Source organism: Microtus oregoni, unplaced genomic scaffold, assembly GCF_018167655.1.
Source record: "Microtus oregoni isolate MIOR12 unplaced genomic scaffold, Mior012 000010F_ref0000083, whole genome shotgun sequence".
NCBI classification, from domain to species: Eukaryota; Metazoa; Chordata; class Mammalia; order Rodentia; family Cricetidae; genus Microtus; species Microtus oregoni.
In genome coordinates this window covers 44,144,226-44,160,929 of record NW_024543069.1, presented here as the reverse complement: position 1 = coordinate 44,160,929, position 16,704 = coordinate 44,144,226, and the positions used below count along the sequence as shown (strand labels likewise).

The 16,704-nt window shown below is 43.0% G+C and overlaps 1 protein-coding gene across 2 annotated transcripts; it reads left to right on the top strand.

Annotated features, from left to right (window-relative positions):
- The first annotated feature begins 245 nt into the window (after positions 1 to 245).
- Eif5a2 (eukaryotic translation initiation factor 5A2) lies at positions 246 to 16,423 on the top strand. 2 transcript variants are annotated; one of them, XM_041659234.1, is made up of 5 exons: positions 246 to 419; positions 992 to 1,192; positions 1,676 to 1,780; positions 11,108 to 11,239; positions 13,079 to 16,423. In XM_041659234.1, the coding sequence occupies exons 2-5, from the start codon at positions 1,028 to 1,030 to the stop codon at positions 13,229 to 13,231; spliced, it is 555 nt and encodes a 184-aa protein (XP_041515168.1). In that variant the 5' UTR covers positions 246 to 419; positions 992 to 1,027; the 3' UTR covers positions 13,232 to 16,423. The 2 variants fall into 2 exon arrangements, with proteins under 2 accessions (XP_041515168.1, XP_041515169.1); XM_041659235.1 differs by having other exon boundaries at positions 11,912 to 16,423.
- Positions 16,424 to 16,704: the final 281 nt, after the last annotated feature.

The following is a 16,704-nucleotide window of genomic DNA, read 5'->3' as shown; positions in this document are numbered from 1 at the left end:
GGGCTAATGGCTATCCCCAAGGTCAGCTGGGCCCCTAACCGAAGATGAGGATGCAGCTGCGCCTGTAGCACAGCGAAGCTTCAAGCAGTCGACTGCAGCCACCTCTGCACGCCGGAAGTGCACTAATCCGCAGCACGTGGGGTTGCCAGGGCGCGCTTCACGTGACTGGGCGGGGACTCGGGAAGCCTCGAGCCAATGGGCCATCCGGGGGCAGGGCTGAGTCCGCTCCCGGGCCTATCCCGGAAGTGTGGATGGTGGTTGACAGTGGGCCGGGCTGTGGCGGGGAGGGCCGGGGCGGGGAGCCGGGTGTGGGAAGCGTGGCGGCCCCGCCCCGTCTCCTGGACCAGCCGTGGTAGCCAGCGCCGCCGCTGCCGCAGGGACCGGCGGACGCAGCGAAGGCGTACGGTGCGGGCCCGAAGGTGAAGATCTGGGGTTGGTCCGGCGGGGTGGGTGCTTCAGCCAACGATGGTGGGGTCCGGGCGAGGGGAGGAGCCGAGAGGCATGGAAAGCTGACTGCGGGCGAGCGCGGGACCGCCGGGCACAGGCCCTTCTCCCCTGGGCCGAGTCCGGGATGCCAGGGCGGCGCCGCTGCGGGTGCTAGGCGCGCCGAGGGCTAGGTGCTGCCAGCCCGGTGCTCCTGTCCCAGCCTTCCCTGGACTTGCGGCCTGGCTGACGCCGGGTCAGCGGGGATGGGCTGGAAGGTTGTGGGCACTTCTTGCGGTGGGGTGGTGAGGATTGGACCTACTGGCTCAGGGCTGGCATCGCCTTCACTCCCCGGCGAGCTCCTCTGCAGCTTCCTTCCCCACCTCCCACCAAGGGATGAAAAAGTTTTTAGAGGCCTGAATGGCAAAGTATCCACCACTTAAGAGTGGGTGTCCTGTAAATGCAAAATTAACGGGACACTGATGCTCGGCTTGTTACCTGTTCCCAGAATGAGACTTGGCCCTACCTGTATGCCCGTTATTAAAAAGCAAACAAACTTTTTGCATAGTTCCCTCAGAAAAACCACACAACTCCCCAGCCTACCATGGCAGACGAAATTGACTTCACTACTGGAGATGCAGGGGCTTCCAGCACTTACCCTATGCAGTGCTCAGCCCTGCGCAAAAACGGCTTCGTGGTGCTCAAAGGACGACCATGCAAAATCGTGGAGATGTCAACTTCCAAGACTGGGAAGCATGGTCATGCCAAGGTAAGCCCTTCCAGGTCGTTCTTTGGCTTCAGCGAGATGATTCGTGTTCCATTCTACATCATGAGGCCTCTGTATTTAAAAGAATTGTTTATTTGTCCCTCGGTCTCTGAATGATCGGCTATTTCTCTGAATGCTCTCCTTAACTGGGTCCTCAGAATGTTTTATTAGCTGCAACTAAAACTTTCCTGAATCTGGTGATCTAAAACATCTCATTTACAGTTAAAACCAACCTGTTCTTAAAACTCTAAGGGACCTGATCTTCATTCTCTGTGGGCTCTTGTAATTGAAGTGCTAAGATCTGTAGGGTATTGAGTTTTGATGCCATGAAACTGTCCGGTGTTTGCTGAATCTTTTTTTTAAAGAAAATAAGATGACCTTGGAATGAGGTAAAAAGAACCCATTCCGATCAGTGTTGGGATTGTGCCCCCATGTAAGTAGCTACGTACTGACAGATCAAACGTGTTTCCCGTCCCCCAATGTTAGGTACACCTTGTTGGAATTGATATTTTCACTGGCAAAAAATATGAAGATATTTGTCCTTCCACTCACAACATGGATGTTCCAAATATTAAGAGAAATGATTATCAAGTAAGTAGTGATTTCCTTACTAATTTTGGTTCAGATGTCTTAGAAGGAGTTTGACAAGATTTGAGAGTAACTTTATAGGGTCTTTTCCTCACTGTTAGTAGACTCCACTTACTTTACAGACTAGAGAAATAGTGTTCTGTTTGGTTCTTTTTAATATTTGTGCTTTTTTTAAAATTTTGAAATAGGGCATCATATATCCTAGGCTGGCCTTGAACTCACTTTCATCCAAGGATGACCTTCAGTTTCTGATCTTCTTGCCTCTACCTTTGAGGGCTGGGATTACAGGTTACACCTGGTTATGCTGTGCTAGGGCTCACCCCCAGGGCCTTGTGCATGCTCTAGGCCAGCATGCTGTACCTCTAACCTCTGCTGCACTCTGACCCCACTGGGGACCAGTGAGATGGCTTAGTCGGTCAGAGCACTCGCTGTCAAGCCTGGCCCCTGAGCTCAGTTCCAGAAGGACACAATAGATTCCTGTGTCCTCTGACCACCACACATGAGCTGCGAAACACATGTGCCACACACATACTTTTACTAAATAAACAAATTTAGTATTTAAAATGCAGTATTCAGACCAAGGGTATCAGAAAGTCTAATATTTGGTAAAATTACTATTCTCTCTGCTGTAAATGATTTCAGGTTTAGATAACGCCTTCCTAAGATTTCCAACACTGGAATTCATATTCCCACTAACCAAGTTTTTACATAATTCAAAATCTGGTATCGTTAAGTAGGAAAGTAACTTGAAACCCATAAATATAAAGTGCCTGGCCACTGAGAACAAAGGAGAAAATAAAAAACTATGTAACTGACTTATGTATACCCACTAACTGTGACCTTTTATTAACATATATTTTTATAATATATTTTAATAAATATATACATGTGCATGCACACACACACATATGTATATGATCTTCAAGCTTTAGTTCCAATTACACCTGGAGATAGGTCATGTTTAATGATGGCATTTTGTGGTTTGGTGTGTTAATGTTATCCGACCTTCTGGAATGTAGAATCTCTGATTGATCATAGCTATAGAAGTTTTTGTACCAAATACAGCGTAAAATAAACTTTCCGTCTTAAGTGTAAGCTTTATCTTTAACCTTAAGCTGGTCTCTCTGCACTGCATCATGCATCCATTCAGTGACTTCTTTCAATGCTATCCATATGTATACTTATTTTTCTATTCTTAATTTGGTTTAATATTTTCACTATGCCGCTTATGAGTGTTTTATATATTGAGTCTGAACAATTTAAAATATTTTGATAGTTATATCAAACACCAAACCAAACAGTGTTTTGAGTCAAGCAGATCTAGGTTTGAATCTAGGCCTAGCACTTTCTAGCTAGATGTGTGTGTTTCTCTAACCTCTCCCTTTCAGTCTACGAACCAAGGCTGACTGAGAAAGTATATGCCCATGAGCAGCTGTGAGAACCAAGTATTTTTGTCCTGCGTCACATTTTCTATATCAAATTCTACCTAATCATTTCATTGTTCTTGATCACTGAACTTAGATGTGCTACATAGTAGGCACTCAGTAAACACTCACTAAATGAATATGTATTTATTCAGTGGTGTATAAGATTGACATGTCAAATTAAGGCTAAGTATAGAATTAATTTTGCCAAGATGGATTTTTCTCATCCTGTCTTGTGAGTGCTCTGAGCGCTCAGTATCCTCTGTGTTCAGTGGTTTCTCCGTGCTCCTGCCTGTCGATGCTCTGAGCGCTCAGTATCCTCCGTGTTCAGTGGTTACCCCGTGCTCCTGCCTGTCGATGCTCTGAGCGCTCAGTATCCTCCGTGTTCAGTGGTTACCCCGTGCTCCTGCCTGTCGATGCTTCATCAAGCCAACACTAGCAATTTGTATGATTGCTGTGGTCAAATTAACCAATCATTGAAGCTTAAAACTGAACATAAAAGGACTAATTTGGTATGGATTTTATTTGGGTGTTCAGTAAGGTCCAAGCATACCCTTCACCTCATGTGCAGAAATTAAGCAGACAGTTCCTACTAACAATGCCAAGCCATATAGTAGCCTAGCACAAAAGGGAAAATTAGTGACTGTGGCCCTGTCTCCATTACAAAATTTTCGTTTGTTTATCATAAAGTTTTTATGTTCTCGTTTTTCATTTTCTTTGAAGTGTTCTGTGGTTGAGGTGTTGGGCTGCCTTCTCAAGCTTGTACCCAAGAGGCACTGTTTACTTTCCCGTAGTCCCAGCCTTAGTATGCTGTCAACATGACAGAGTGGACAGCGGAAGACGGCGCCAATCAAGTGGCTCTAGGTCTCTGCTTTGGCACTCATTACTGCGCGGCCTTGGTTGGCAAGTTACTCAATCTCTCTTGTCTCTTTTTCCTCATAAAATTGGGATGTGAATAACAAACTTCTTAAGAGACTGTTTCAAGGCTTAGCGATCACTTAGGACCATGCCTGGCATAGGAGGTTAGCGATCACTTAGGACCATGCCTGGCATAGGAGGTTAGCGATCACTTAGGACCTTGCCTGGCAACTTCCCTGTTATAAAATTGGCATGGAATGTTTATTTCTAGGCATTCAGCTAGGAACTCAGTTCTGTGAGCTTTCTAGTATGTTTACTATGCTCTGGGGTCTTCACTCCTCTACCCAAGTGCCTTGGTGAAATCCCTGCTTCTCTTATTATCTGGCTACATTCAGTTCCTTTGTATCTGCTGAATTCAGTATTTTGAGTGCCAGTAGGCTGCCAGAATTATGACTTTTAAATTCAATTTGCATTTATATAACCTAGTGTTTGTGTGTGCCATGCCTCCACACTTGTGGAGGTCAGAAGACAATTTTCAGGAGTTGGTTCTCTCCATTGATCATGTGGGTCCTACGGATGTAAGGACTTGTAGTCCTGGGCCATCTCACAGCCTCCATATTGAAATTAAAATATTAGTAATAAAGAAAATAGTGATGCTATGATTTCCCTGTGCTTTAAAATCTTTTTTTTTTTAAATTTTAATCAGTTCTATGAATGCCTTGTATTCTTCATGGAAGCATTCTTTCTCAGAGAATGAGAATGAGAGCCCAGTATTTTAGGGAGAAGGGACAGATATAGTGCTACAGGATTGTTAAAGACAATAGTGAAAAGAGCCACATTAGGTTGCTAAGTCAGTGAGTTCTCATACAGGAAAAATAGCAGCATGTATTATATTGTAACTGGTAAAACAGTACCCACAAAGTATCTCCCAGTGGGTGCTATAAACAAGTCTTCAAGATCAGTTCCACAGGCAAGCTGTTCATAGAAGTGTGGGTTCATGAACCATTGACCTCTTAGGGCAGCATCTCATCGTCTCGTTACTTTGCCTGTAAGTGAGCATATTATTCAGAAGTGAGACCATCTGAGGTGCCGCAGCAGAGAGGAGGTGTACTATTAACAGAAGCACTACAGGCAGGAAAAGCAAGTCCATGTGTAGACTGGTTCTACTGCAAGAAGTGCAGCTTGCTGTTTCTGCAGTGTTATTAGGTACTAGCTGTTCCCACTGGGGAAAGATGTCAGATCAGGGACCCTGTTTCAGTCCTACCTGTGGGGCTCTGGTAGCTTCGGGGAGAGAAAGCCTGTGTCATTAAGCCTGTTGAGCAAGTGCTAAGGCAGCAATAACAAGAAGTTGAATGTCTTTCACTAGGAGAACATTTAGAGAGTCTGTGCATGGACCCTAGACCTCATTGACAGTTCTCCTAGCTTGCTCTTCCCGTGTCCTTGACTGCTAACACAACTCTTGACTCTTTGCCCATAGTCAGTAGAAATCATTACAGTCTAAGTCTCCCCACCCTACCACTTGTCACAGCCTTTCTGCTGGCTCCTCATACTGTTCATGGTCACTAGAAATCACTCTAATCATGTTTTTACAGTCAGTAGTCAGAATTCCCCACCAAGCCATCGGTATAGGTTCCAGGGGGAGAAGTGGTCAGTGTGAGAGAGAGTGCTTTCTGAATCTGAGCCACTTCTCAAGCTCTTGGTACCTTAGGACCCTCTCACGTCATCGTGTCCATGCTCCTTCACTTGATGGCGTCCTGTCACTGTGCACACCCACGGGATGCCTTGCTGGGTCAGAGCACACCCCAGTTGATGATCATCTTACTTCTTTATCATCTTACCATAATAATGTTTAAGAATTCACTCTCGCCGGGCGGTGGTGGCGCACGCCTTTAATCCCAGTACTCAGGAGGCAGAGGTAGGCGGATCTCTGTGAGTTTGAGACCAGCCTGGTCTACAAGAGCTAGTTCCAGGACAGGCTCCAAAACCACAGAGAAACCCTGTCTCGAAAAAAACCAAAAAAAAAAAAAAAAAAAAAAAAAAAAAAAAAAAGAATTCACTCTCCCCAGGACCAGCAGCTTCTGGGAGTAACTGAAGAGTGCAATGGAGAGAAGCTGAAGTCTCACCTTGCACGGTGACAGCTGCTTGGTGTGAAATAGAATGTGAAGCCAAACCCAGCAACTGGGACTAAGAACGCACTCCTAGTGACGATCTTCCCCTGCCATCTGTTGTATATTAGTAATACAAACACAGGCAAACACAAAACCACCCTTCCCATAATCCCCCTTTCTATGCTCTTTCTCATTCTGAGCGCATCATTGGCCGGACCCGTAGTCACCCTTCCGATTAGCTCATCCTTTCTCAGCCCACTGTGCTCCCTCCAGCATTCAGTAGTTTCCGTGCTCTCTCTCTGCCTGTGCACCGTTTACTTTAGTTTATTATCTCTCACGTGTGTGCACTCCTGCCGTGGTAGTAGTGGCTCTCTTCTTCCACTGTGTGCATTCCAGGAGTCGGACTCGCATCTCCAGGCTTCTGCAGCAATGCTCTCCTGCTGAGCTGTCTCACTGGCTGTGTTTGACTTTTCTAAGTGTCCGTAGCCCACATATACATCACCTGGGTTTGATACTCATCAGTATATGACAGTCCTGCTCTATCTGCACCCTGCTCTTTTGAAAAATGTTTTATTTATTCTTTCATACATGAATGCAATGCAGTTAGATAATATGTAGATATCCTCCTCTACTAACACCAGGGCCTGCCCCTCCCACAACTCTTCCCAAATTCACATCTTCTCTCTCTTTACAATATAGCCCAGTCGGTTCAATAAGTGCTATCATAAGCACATGGTATAGGGCATCATCTATAGGAGTGAGGGAAACCAACTAGGGGCTGCTGTGCTGAACTCACAGATCTATGTGCCTCTGCTTTTAGGGTGCTAGGATCAAGGGGTTAAGGCATCACCACACCCAGCACAATCTTGCTTTTTCTGTAATGTTATTAGATATATATGAAGCATTAATCTAATCATCTTAATCAGTAAAAACCAGGAGTCAGATATTGGGGTAAAAACCTGGAAGATCAAAGAACCCGGAGCAGCTGCCAGTTGCTTCCTACCTGTCTCATTCCTAAACCCAAAAAGGCTGAGATCCTCTCTACACCCCACTGTATCACTTTCTGTCTCCACCTCCTGAGGGCTGGGATTAAAGGTGTATACCACCATTTTCTGGCTTCTGTGGTTAACTAGTGGGTAGTGCCACCCTCTGATCTCCAGGCAAGCTTTATTTGTCAGAACACAAACAAATACCACACAACACATATATATCATCATTCCATTAATTTAAAGGAAACAATGGAATGATCCCGTATTCCACTCTTTCTTTGAAAACCAGACTACTTCTGTGGAAATTCTTAATCACTTGTTTTGCTTTTATCTTGAGAACTAAGGCACACAGCTCCAGAGTACATTCTCATGCATGTGTGTATAAGTACACAAGGAAGCCAGTATAAATACATAAATATTTCACTCTGCCTTTCAGTATCAGGGATTTTAATATTTTAAAAGCATTTCTGTGTGTATGTATATGTATGTACATGAGCATACATATGTATGCATATGTATACACAGAGCCACAGACACACACACATACCATGATGGAATGTCGGGATCAGGAAAACTTGAGGGATTTGGTTCTCCTTCTTCTACATAGTACTCAAATTACCAGGCTTGCCAACAGGTTTCTCCACCCACTGAGCCATCTCACTCACTCCCGTTATTAGTTTTGAAATGTCCTCTTCTGGATGCACTGAAGATAACCAGTAAACGGACCTTTACTGTGAACTCAGGCAACAACATATTTGAGTTTCTGTGTGATATCTTCTCTTCCACATTAATTTACAAGTTGTTTTGTTACCCGTCAAAGCAAGCTTAGTCACGTTAATTCCTGGATCCCTTTGGACTGTGCCGAACTCATGGCCTTGATGGTTCCTCATACTCTAATGAGCACGTGTCCACCTCCCACTCTGACATGAAGTCTCCTGTTTTCCCAAGTAGCCCTTGATCATTTTAGTAAGACCTTTCGGTAAAGAGAAGATGCCACATTCCAGTACCAGTAAATCCCACATGCTAGTCAGGAGTCGGGACACCAACTGCATGTATTGCATGTGTGCTCATCCTAAACCTTTGGGAAAAGATGGAATCTTGCACAAAAATATACTTAAGATTTAGCAGTAACACCATTGGCTGTTTCCTTCTTTTTTGAGAGAAAGCTATATTTAGGCTATAAAGATCTTGCAGAAGCCACCCTGGTAACCAGGTGGTCAGGGCTCACGGCACCATTAGTGTGCTAGGTACATTTGCCTCCTGGTGTGATTGGTACTCCAAGGACACATCATTTAGACAGTTTCTTTCAAAAATACATTACATGAACTACAGGGTAACAAGGCAGACCCAGACCGGGTGACAGTCTATTAATGAAGTCAGTGTCAATGTCTTGAAAGACAGGATATTACAGCTGCTCCACATTTCAAGAAACAAAACCCACACCACAGCAGAAAACTGCAGGGTGTTACTCAGGCACAGTAAGTCGCTATCAGAGTACTGGGCAACTGGCACGTTTGAAGATGGGTCATCGATTAGTTTGAAAAACTTACATAAGAGTGTGTCCTTGTTTTGGGGGCAAACACATTGAAGAATTTATATCTGAAAAGGCATGATCTGTGAAACTTGGGTCTCAAATGATTCAGCAAAGGAAGAATATATAGCAATGTATTGTGTACACTGTAGTCTGTGCACACATATATAAAGGGATATACGTAGATAATTAAGTGCTAACAAGGGATGATCCCACTTATGAGATGTGTACTTTTTAATTAATTTTCTCAGTGTTCACATTTATTTGGCTTCATTACATGCTTATATTACACTTATACATTTTTGTCTTGAAATTCTTCATGTATTTCACCTCAGTTCATTTAATGAATTCTGAATCTTAAAAAAATTGGCATTTGTAAATAATTACCAGGATCCCAGTGTTATTATCTGCTTCCTGTTCTCAGTCACTGAAGTGTGGCATTCCACCTCAGGAACTGCTAAAGGCAGCAAGTTCTGCCTTACACAAGCACCTGCTCTCAGACATTTACACACTGTGTGTGAACCTCACACCCTCAGATATTTACACACTGTGCGTGTACCTGGCACCCTCAGGCATTCATATACTGTGCGTGTACCTGTCGCTCCTTGTTCTTCACTGTTCCCAGCTAGTTCTGAGACATTTCAGTGACAAAAGTTCATTGTTGCAGACTATTTGTACACTGTGAAGAAGTGTTGCTGTGATTGGTGTAATAAAAAGCTGAACGGCCGATAGCTAGGCAGGAGAGTATAGATGGGACTTCCAGGGAGAGAGAGAACTCTGAGAAGAAGAGAGGCAGCAGACACCAGAAAGACATGAAACAGGTCGGAGATACTATACAGAGAAGAGGTAGTCCAGTCACATGGTAGAAGGTAGATTAATAGAAGCAGGTTTGTTTGAGTTATAAGAGCTAGTTGAGGAAAAGCCTAAGCTGGGGCCAAGGTCATATTAATACTAAGTGTCTGTGTGGTTGTTTAAGGTCTGGTGGTCCTGACAAGAAAGTATTGTTGCAGTTTCTAGTATTCACAGTGTAGAATCAAGGTTTGAGTCTCCTGTGCATTGCAGACCTGTTAAGTGGTGCTCTTGCAGCATTTGGATACTCCTTCTATTTATTATGTCGGCTTATACATCGTAGCTCTGGTTACAGATGTCAGGGCTCAAGTTCCACTGTGTATGTGTGTGTGTGTGTCCTTAGCAGTTAGGACAGATGCTGCTGCTCTGAAGGACCTGAGTTCAGTTCCGTCTCCTAGGAATCCTAGCAGCTCTGGCCTCTTTAAGCTCCTGCACAGATACAGACACAGATGCAAACATGCACAACTACACACTATTAAAAGATAAATCTTTTTCAAAGCATTATATCAAAGCATATTTTTTTTACAGGTTAGGTCATGGCTAGGTTTGTTCCATTAATGCCGTAAGATAGGATAATATTAGGAGTCTGTTGCCATCCCTCCCTGAGAGTCTACAGAGTCAGTGGAGGAAGACACTTCTTCAGTCATGCAGTGCCTGTAAGCAGCAGAGGCTCCTGTGAACAACCCTCACCCACACTTCCGTAAGCAACCCTGGTGAAACTTACCAGCTCACCAAGAAATAAGAAGACATGAAAATAGAAGAGGGGCTAGTTGAGATCAGCTGCAGTGGGGGGGTCAAGAGATGGTAACTTGTGGGAAAATAAGATCAAAATATAATATATATAGATATAAAGATAGATAGCCAGATAGAATATATTGTATGATACATATACATATATATGTATTTGTATATAGACATATATATGTATGTAAATGTTTTTTAAAAATCTGTTAACAGTGGTCTGAAGACCAAAAATTTCCACGTTAAGTTTGGTTATAATCAAATTGTAAAATGCATCATTTTAATAGTGAAAAACTAAACATAACCTTGATGTCCACTAACAGGAAATTTTTGCTTACAGTATGTTCACGTACATGTGTGATGGTTAGAGGAAAATTATTCTATATTTTATGATTTGGAAAGTTTCTAAAGCATATTATTTAAAAAACTTACATTTTCTTTCAGAACAGCTCTGTCCATATTGTGGCTGTGCAGAGGGCGGTGGGCTAGTACGTGGGGAGTGAATCACACACTCTTTTGGGTTTGTTATAATGCCTGCATTTTTCCTTTTTTTTTTTTCTTTTCCTTATTTTCTTTCTTTTTGAAACAGGGTCTTACTATGTAGTTCTGGCTGGTCTGGAGCTTGCAATAGAGACCAGGCTAGCCTCTGCCTCCCAAGTGCTAGGTAGGACTGAGGGCATGAGTCATGTTAGCGTTTTTAAACGCCACAAGTCTGATGATGTATTGCTGTGTTCTCGTCCAACCCAATGACTATTCGAGTTTAGCTGTGCAAACATTGCAACAAAGAGGATGCCATCTAATCGATATGCACCTATAATTTCTTCTAATAGCTCATATGCATTCAGGATGGTTACCTTTCCCTGCTAACAGAAACTGGTGAAGTCCGTGAGGATCTTAAGCTGCCAGAAGGTGAATTGGGCAAAGAAATAGAAGGAAAATACAATGCAGGTGAAGATGTGCAGGTAAGACTGATGGCAGACTCTCAAAACCATTCTCTAAAGACTGGCCCTAACAGGTTAGCGTAAGACTGTATGTGGAGACTTCAGCCTCCTCTGCTTTGCAGGGGGTCATTATCTGTGCATCTTGCTGTATGTTTTCTTCACCTTTAATGAAAGTATTTTCATCTGTTTACACACATACAACAATAATATATAAAATCAATTTCAACCCTGTGAACTATAACTTTAAAATACTGCTGAAATGTTGAAATGATCACCATATGGTAATTTCTGTGGCACCCTTAAAGATCTGTTTACTACCAAAGGAAGCATCAAGTGTGGGAGGTGGGTTGTTTGTCTTATTTCTTCTGGCTTGACATGGAACTCCATACTTACTTTAGATCTGCCTATGAAGGGAGCACAGAGGGGAAAGGTGGACTTTGTTATAACTCAGAAGTGTAACATGGAGTAACTGTTGATGGAGTGTTTCCGTTTTCCCGGGAAGTTGTCCTGAGCTACCATCTGAGAAATTATAATCCTGAAAACTGTGCAGAAGGCAGCCTAGCTGCTTTGGACTACCCATTTACAAAGTCAACATAAATGTTGTTGACACGTATGCAGGATTTAGTGAACACAGTGCATCTTCTCTTTGCATTACCTCCTGAGTAACTCTTTGCTTGCCCTTTCCCCTTCTAGGTATCTGTCATGTGTGCCATGAGTGAAGAATATGCTGTGGCCATAAAGCCCTGCAAATAGACAGGATCTTCCACACAAGCAGGGCCGTTAGGTCTGGATCTAGTTGTCCCAAAGCTATAGCCTTCATAAGCAACCTCATGTTTTATTTTTGTTATGTTTCTATCATTTTGAAATTGTGCTGGCTTAGTTTTGCAGGCAGTTAGTAACTTTAAAAGAATATATCAAGGTGTATAATTTTATAAAGTGTCTTTCCTATAACATTCCTCTGGTTTCTAGTGTGTGACCATAAGAAACAGATACAGTAGCTTCAGTACATGTCACTCGTCTAACAAATCACTCCTGGAGTTAAGTGGTTGCCAAACCAGGGTTTTAAATCAACAATGTAGCATCTAGTGGAATGGAAATTTTATGCATTTAAGTTGAATTGTTCTTTGCTGATTTCAGACTTCATATCTAGAATTTACAGATTATAAAATGGAATTGTCAAAGCTCCAGCCCTGTGTGGCTAACACACTTCCTGAAACTAAACTCATCAAAAAATGGTGTTCTCTTGGTGGCCAGGTGTCCCATGTAGCGCCTGCATCATGGCCTCCTTTCCAGACTGGTGACAGACCTATGCCATAGTTTAGTCTGTTGTGGTAATAGGAACTAGAACTGCCAAGAGAATCTGAGTAAGTCAAACAGAGCTGAAGAAGACCTGGGACAGCGGCCAAGAAGGGGGAGAGACTGTGGGTTTTATTTAAGACCTCTGTGATCAGCATATGAAATAGAGTGAACTCTAGTTGTATTTTTGCTTTTGGCTATGTCCCCATCCTGTGCCCTAGAAGGACTGGCCTTACAGGGACTCTGCACGACCTCCAGCCGTTATTTGTGAGTGTTCATAATGTTGGTAAGCCAGCTCTTCCCACGATTTTTAAAGTAGATTTATTTTTGACATTAGTCTAAAATTAGGAATTAAGTTGTTTTTGAATTCTTGACTTGTAAATGTATGTACACTTTTCTAAAGTGGAATAGAGGTAAACCATGGAAGAATTATTTTAAGTGTCTCTGTATATATATATTGTTCTCTTATGATTTCTGTTACAGATATAAAATCTAACTAGGAAAAGATTTTGTGAACTAGATTCTATTAATATGTTGTATGCATGCCCTTCCATTTTTGTTTAGACTTTTGGATTGTGTGCAGATTATGTCCGGAATCATAGACATAGTTCTGTGTTTTTGAAGAATTCTGACACAATCACAGTCATCGTATTGAAGTACAGCCTGGAACAGACTCCTGTAACGCCCTGGCTATCGGGTCCCTTTCACCTTGCCTAGCCCCCAGAGTGCTGTGCTCCCGTCTAGAGCAGAGAGGACGGTGCAGCCGACCCAGTCAGCAGTTTAAATTGCCGTGGAAATGCGAGAGCCCACGATTTTAGTTGCTTAATTTGTATGCAATTTTAAATTGTGTCTTGACCTCCACAAACCAATCCAGAGAAGAAAGATACTATAAGAGAAGTGCCGGGAAGAGACTTGCAAAGCACAAGAAATATTGAAGTTGTAGCCAGTGGACTTTAGTGTGACCTTTTAGCGTTTGTCCATGCAAACCACAATTAGCAATTCGACTGGAATCTTCTACAAGTATCTCCTTTAGATTTCTGGTGTTCTCATGTGTACCTTAGTTGAACTGATTGATGTGTTATCCACAAGAATTCCAAAAACTATCTATGCTGTTTCGTGGTCATCATCTAGCCAATTAATAACCACATTGGTGTTTTGATTTAATATTACTTTAGGACTAGCATGCCCTTGTTCTTTGTAACTTGTCAAACCTCACAGGAATCTCTGTTTTCCTTTGCAGTGGAAGGGTGAAGAGCAATATATGTCTAACTCCATACCTTGAATGGCAAAAGCTACTTAAGCCGAAGTATTTCCCCCTCTCTCTCCTCTCTCTCTCTCTCTCTCTCTCTCTCTCTCTCTCTCCCTCTAGCATTTTGTGAGTTTTGCTTTATTTTCTCAATGCCCACGTGGAATACAGCAAACATTTTACAGAGCCGTGTGTAACTTATCCCTGTTAGAAATACAATTCATTATCTCTGGATATAGACCAGTATTTTTCATGTTAAAGACCATACCATTTGGAGTTATGTTGGTTTTTTAATTTTTAAAGGCACATCACATCAGGTTCTGCCACCAGCACCCACCTTCTGTATTACAATAGTGTGGCCTAATCATCTATTGTGGATTGTTAATTCTCACATCCTTCAGAAACTTCTTTCTTCCTATAAATTTCCTTTTTGTCCATCACTATAAATTTCGTTTTGCATGTTGGAGACCTCAAGACTTAACATAAATTCCTAATTGTGTTGTAACTGAGGGCATTCTTTATTAAGTTCATTTGTACCAAACTTTGGCTGCTACAAAAATGACTTAAGAGATCCTGACAGCAAGCAGGGGTTAAACCGCAGTTTTCCAATCCTCGCCTCTGAATGTGGCAGTTTGAATTTTTTAAAGCATCACACAGATTATGCAGGCCAGCGTCCCTTAAGTTGTTGTTCTCAAGGTGTAGGCTCCACAGGTGTGGGTTGTTTGCGAGAACAGAAGGCAGATCCAGGTAACTCTCACTCGTGAGAGCACAGCCCATCGACCCCAGCTCTTGAAGAGTGCTGGGCGCTGCTGAAGGACGTGACACAGAAACTTTATCCCGCTGGACTCGGACAGAGCAGTGGAGAGCAGCTCACTACACAGGCTCTGGAGAGTACTCCATGGCTGTTTCAGGGCATCGCTGAGAAGTTCTGTTCCTCAAAGACTGATGACGGAACAGACTACAGAGCTGTAATAAAGGAAAAGTTTTCTATTATATGGGATAAGAACTCTTTGCTTGGAGAATCTGCAACTTCATATCAGGGAATTACTCAGAAAGACCAAAAGCTGTTGGAGAGTATGTTTGATAAGAATATCAACACTTTCAAGATGTGACAAACAGTCATCCTTTATGGAGATGCTGGAGTTGGGAAGACGACGTTGTTGAGAAGGCAATGTTAGAATGGGCCGATGGGAATCTCTTCAAGAAGTTTGCCTATGTTTTTTATCTCAGTGGGAGAGAAATTAGTCAAGCAAAGGAGAAAAGCTTTACAAGTTAATATCCGAGAACTGAAGTCCCCCATTGGACAGATCCTGTCCGAGTGCCGAAATCTCCTTTTCGTGATGGATGGTTTTGATGAGCTGGACTCATTTGAAGAGCCAGAGTTTGCACTATGTAATGACTGGAACCAGGAGCACCCAGTGCCCTTTCTTCTTAGCAGTTTACTGAGGAAACTGATGCTTCCTGAGTCATTCCTGTTAGTAACAGCAAGATCCACAGCATGGAAGAGCCTGGTGCCCTTGTTACATAAGGCTCACTGTGTAAAAAGCTGCCCGGACTGTCTGAGATTGCAAGGGTGGACTGCAATAAGACATGGGCTATGGATGCGATCTATTCAATAAGGAAGAATCCGCGACTTTTCCACAGGTGCCATGTCTGCTGGGTGGTCTATACTTGTCTGAAGCAGCAAGTGGAGAAAGGTGGCGATATCACAATGACCTGCCAAACCACCACAGCTCTGTTCACATGCTATCTGCAGCTCATTTTCACGGCCAGATGGGCGCTCTGCTACTCTGCCCAATGAGACCCTCCTGAGGAGCTGTGCCAGGCAGCTGCTGACGGGGTTTGGACTATGAAGCATACACTCTACAAGACAAATCTCAGAAATGACATCTCAGTCTTCACGGATGCTCAGTACTTCATTTTAAATACTGTATGAAGTGTACATACTCCAATATGTAAGTATAGATTTTAAAGATACAGAACTGTTTATTTTCACATAACTCAGTAGTGTTTCTCTTAGAGCAAAGTATTTCGTTTAGTAAAGCTTTACAAATTATATTGAAGGGAGGCAGGTAACATATATTTCTAACATAAAACAGAAGTTCCTTCTTTTTGACAGCAGAGAAATGCTAACAGTTAGTTCCTAGTATGTGCTGTACTTTTTGTTTCTCAGGCACCATGTAGAGAATGGAGACTCATTCATGTCACCGCCAATTTGTGTCTGTAACCTTTTCTTTCTCTGTCCTGTGTAGACAGTACTAGCAGGTTGAATGTTTTTGTTCTAGAAGAGAGGCTTTATTTCTACTGTGAAGATTTTGTTACACTGGTGCAGTCATTTGCCCTCTGACCTGTCAGACCTTTGGGCTCTAACTTGGCCTTGGAATCCTTGATGCCCTGGGGCGCTGCCAGTCACTTGAAGTGGTTACCAACCAAGCTCTTGACTCTGTTCCCCTTCATAGTACAGATTTCTATGCCAGTGCTTTATAGCAGAGACCAAAATCCTTGAGGCCAGAAGATACGGCGATATACATCGATATTTAAAAAATTTGGGGACACATGCTTTCCATTACCTCATCAGGTGACTGTGTGTACACACACAGCTTTGTTCTTTTCTCAAAGTCCTTCCATCTACTGAAGTACTGTAGTCTGTAGTGCCTCAAAAGTTGATTTTTTTTTTTAAATAATTTTTTTTTATTAAGAAAAGAAGAAAAAAAAACATAAACAAAAAACAAGTTTCCACCTCCTCCCAGCCTCCCATTTCCCTCCCCCTCCTCCCACCCTTCTCCCCCTCCTCCCACCCTTCTACCCCTCCCCCCACTCCTCTCCCCCTCCCTCTCCAGTCCACAGAGCAGTCCAGGTTCCCTGCCCTGTGGTAAGTCCTAGGTCCTCCCCCCTCCGTCCATATCTAGGAAGGTGAACATCCAAACTGGCTAGGCTTCCACAA

Coding starts and splice junctions, on each gene's coding strand:
- Eif5a2 (XM_041659234.1), top strand. CDS start 1,028: ATGGCAGACGAAATTGACTTCACTACTGGAGATGCAGGGGCTTCCAGC. Junction 1,781..11,107: donor TTAAGAGAAATGATTATCAA/GTAAGTAGTGAT, acceptor TTCTTCTAATAG/CTCATATGCATTCAGGATGG. Junction 11,240..13,078: donor ATGCAGGTGAAGATGTGCAG/GTAAGACTGATG, acceptor ATTTTTGTTTAG/ACTTTTGGATTGTGTGCAGA.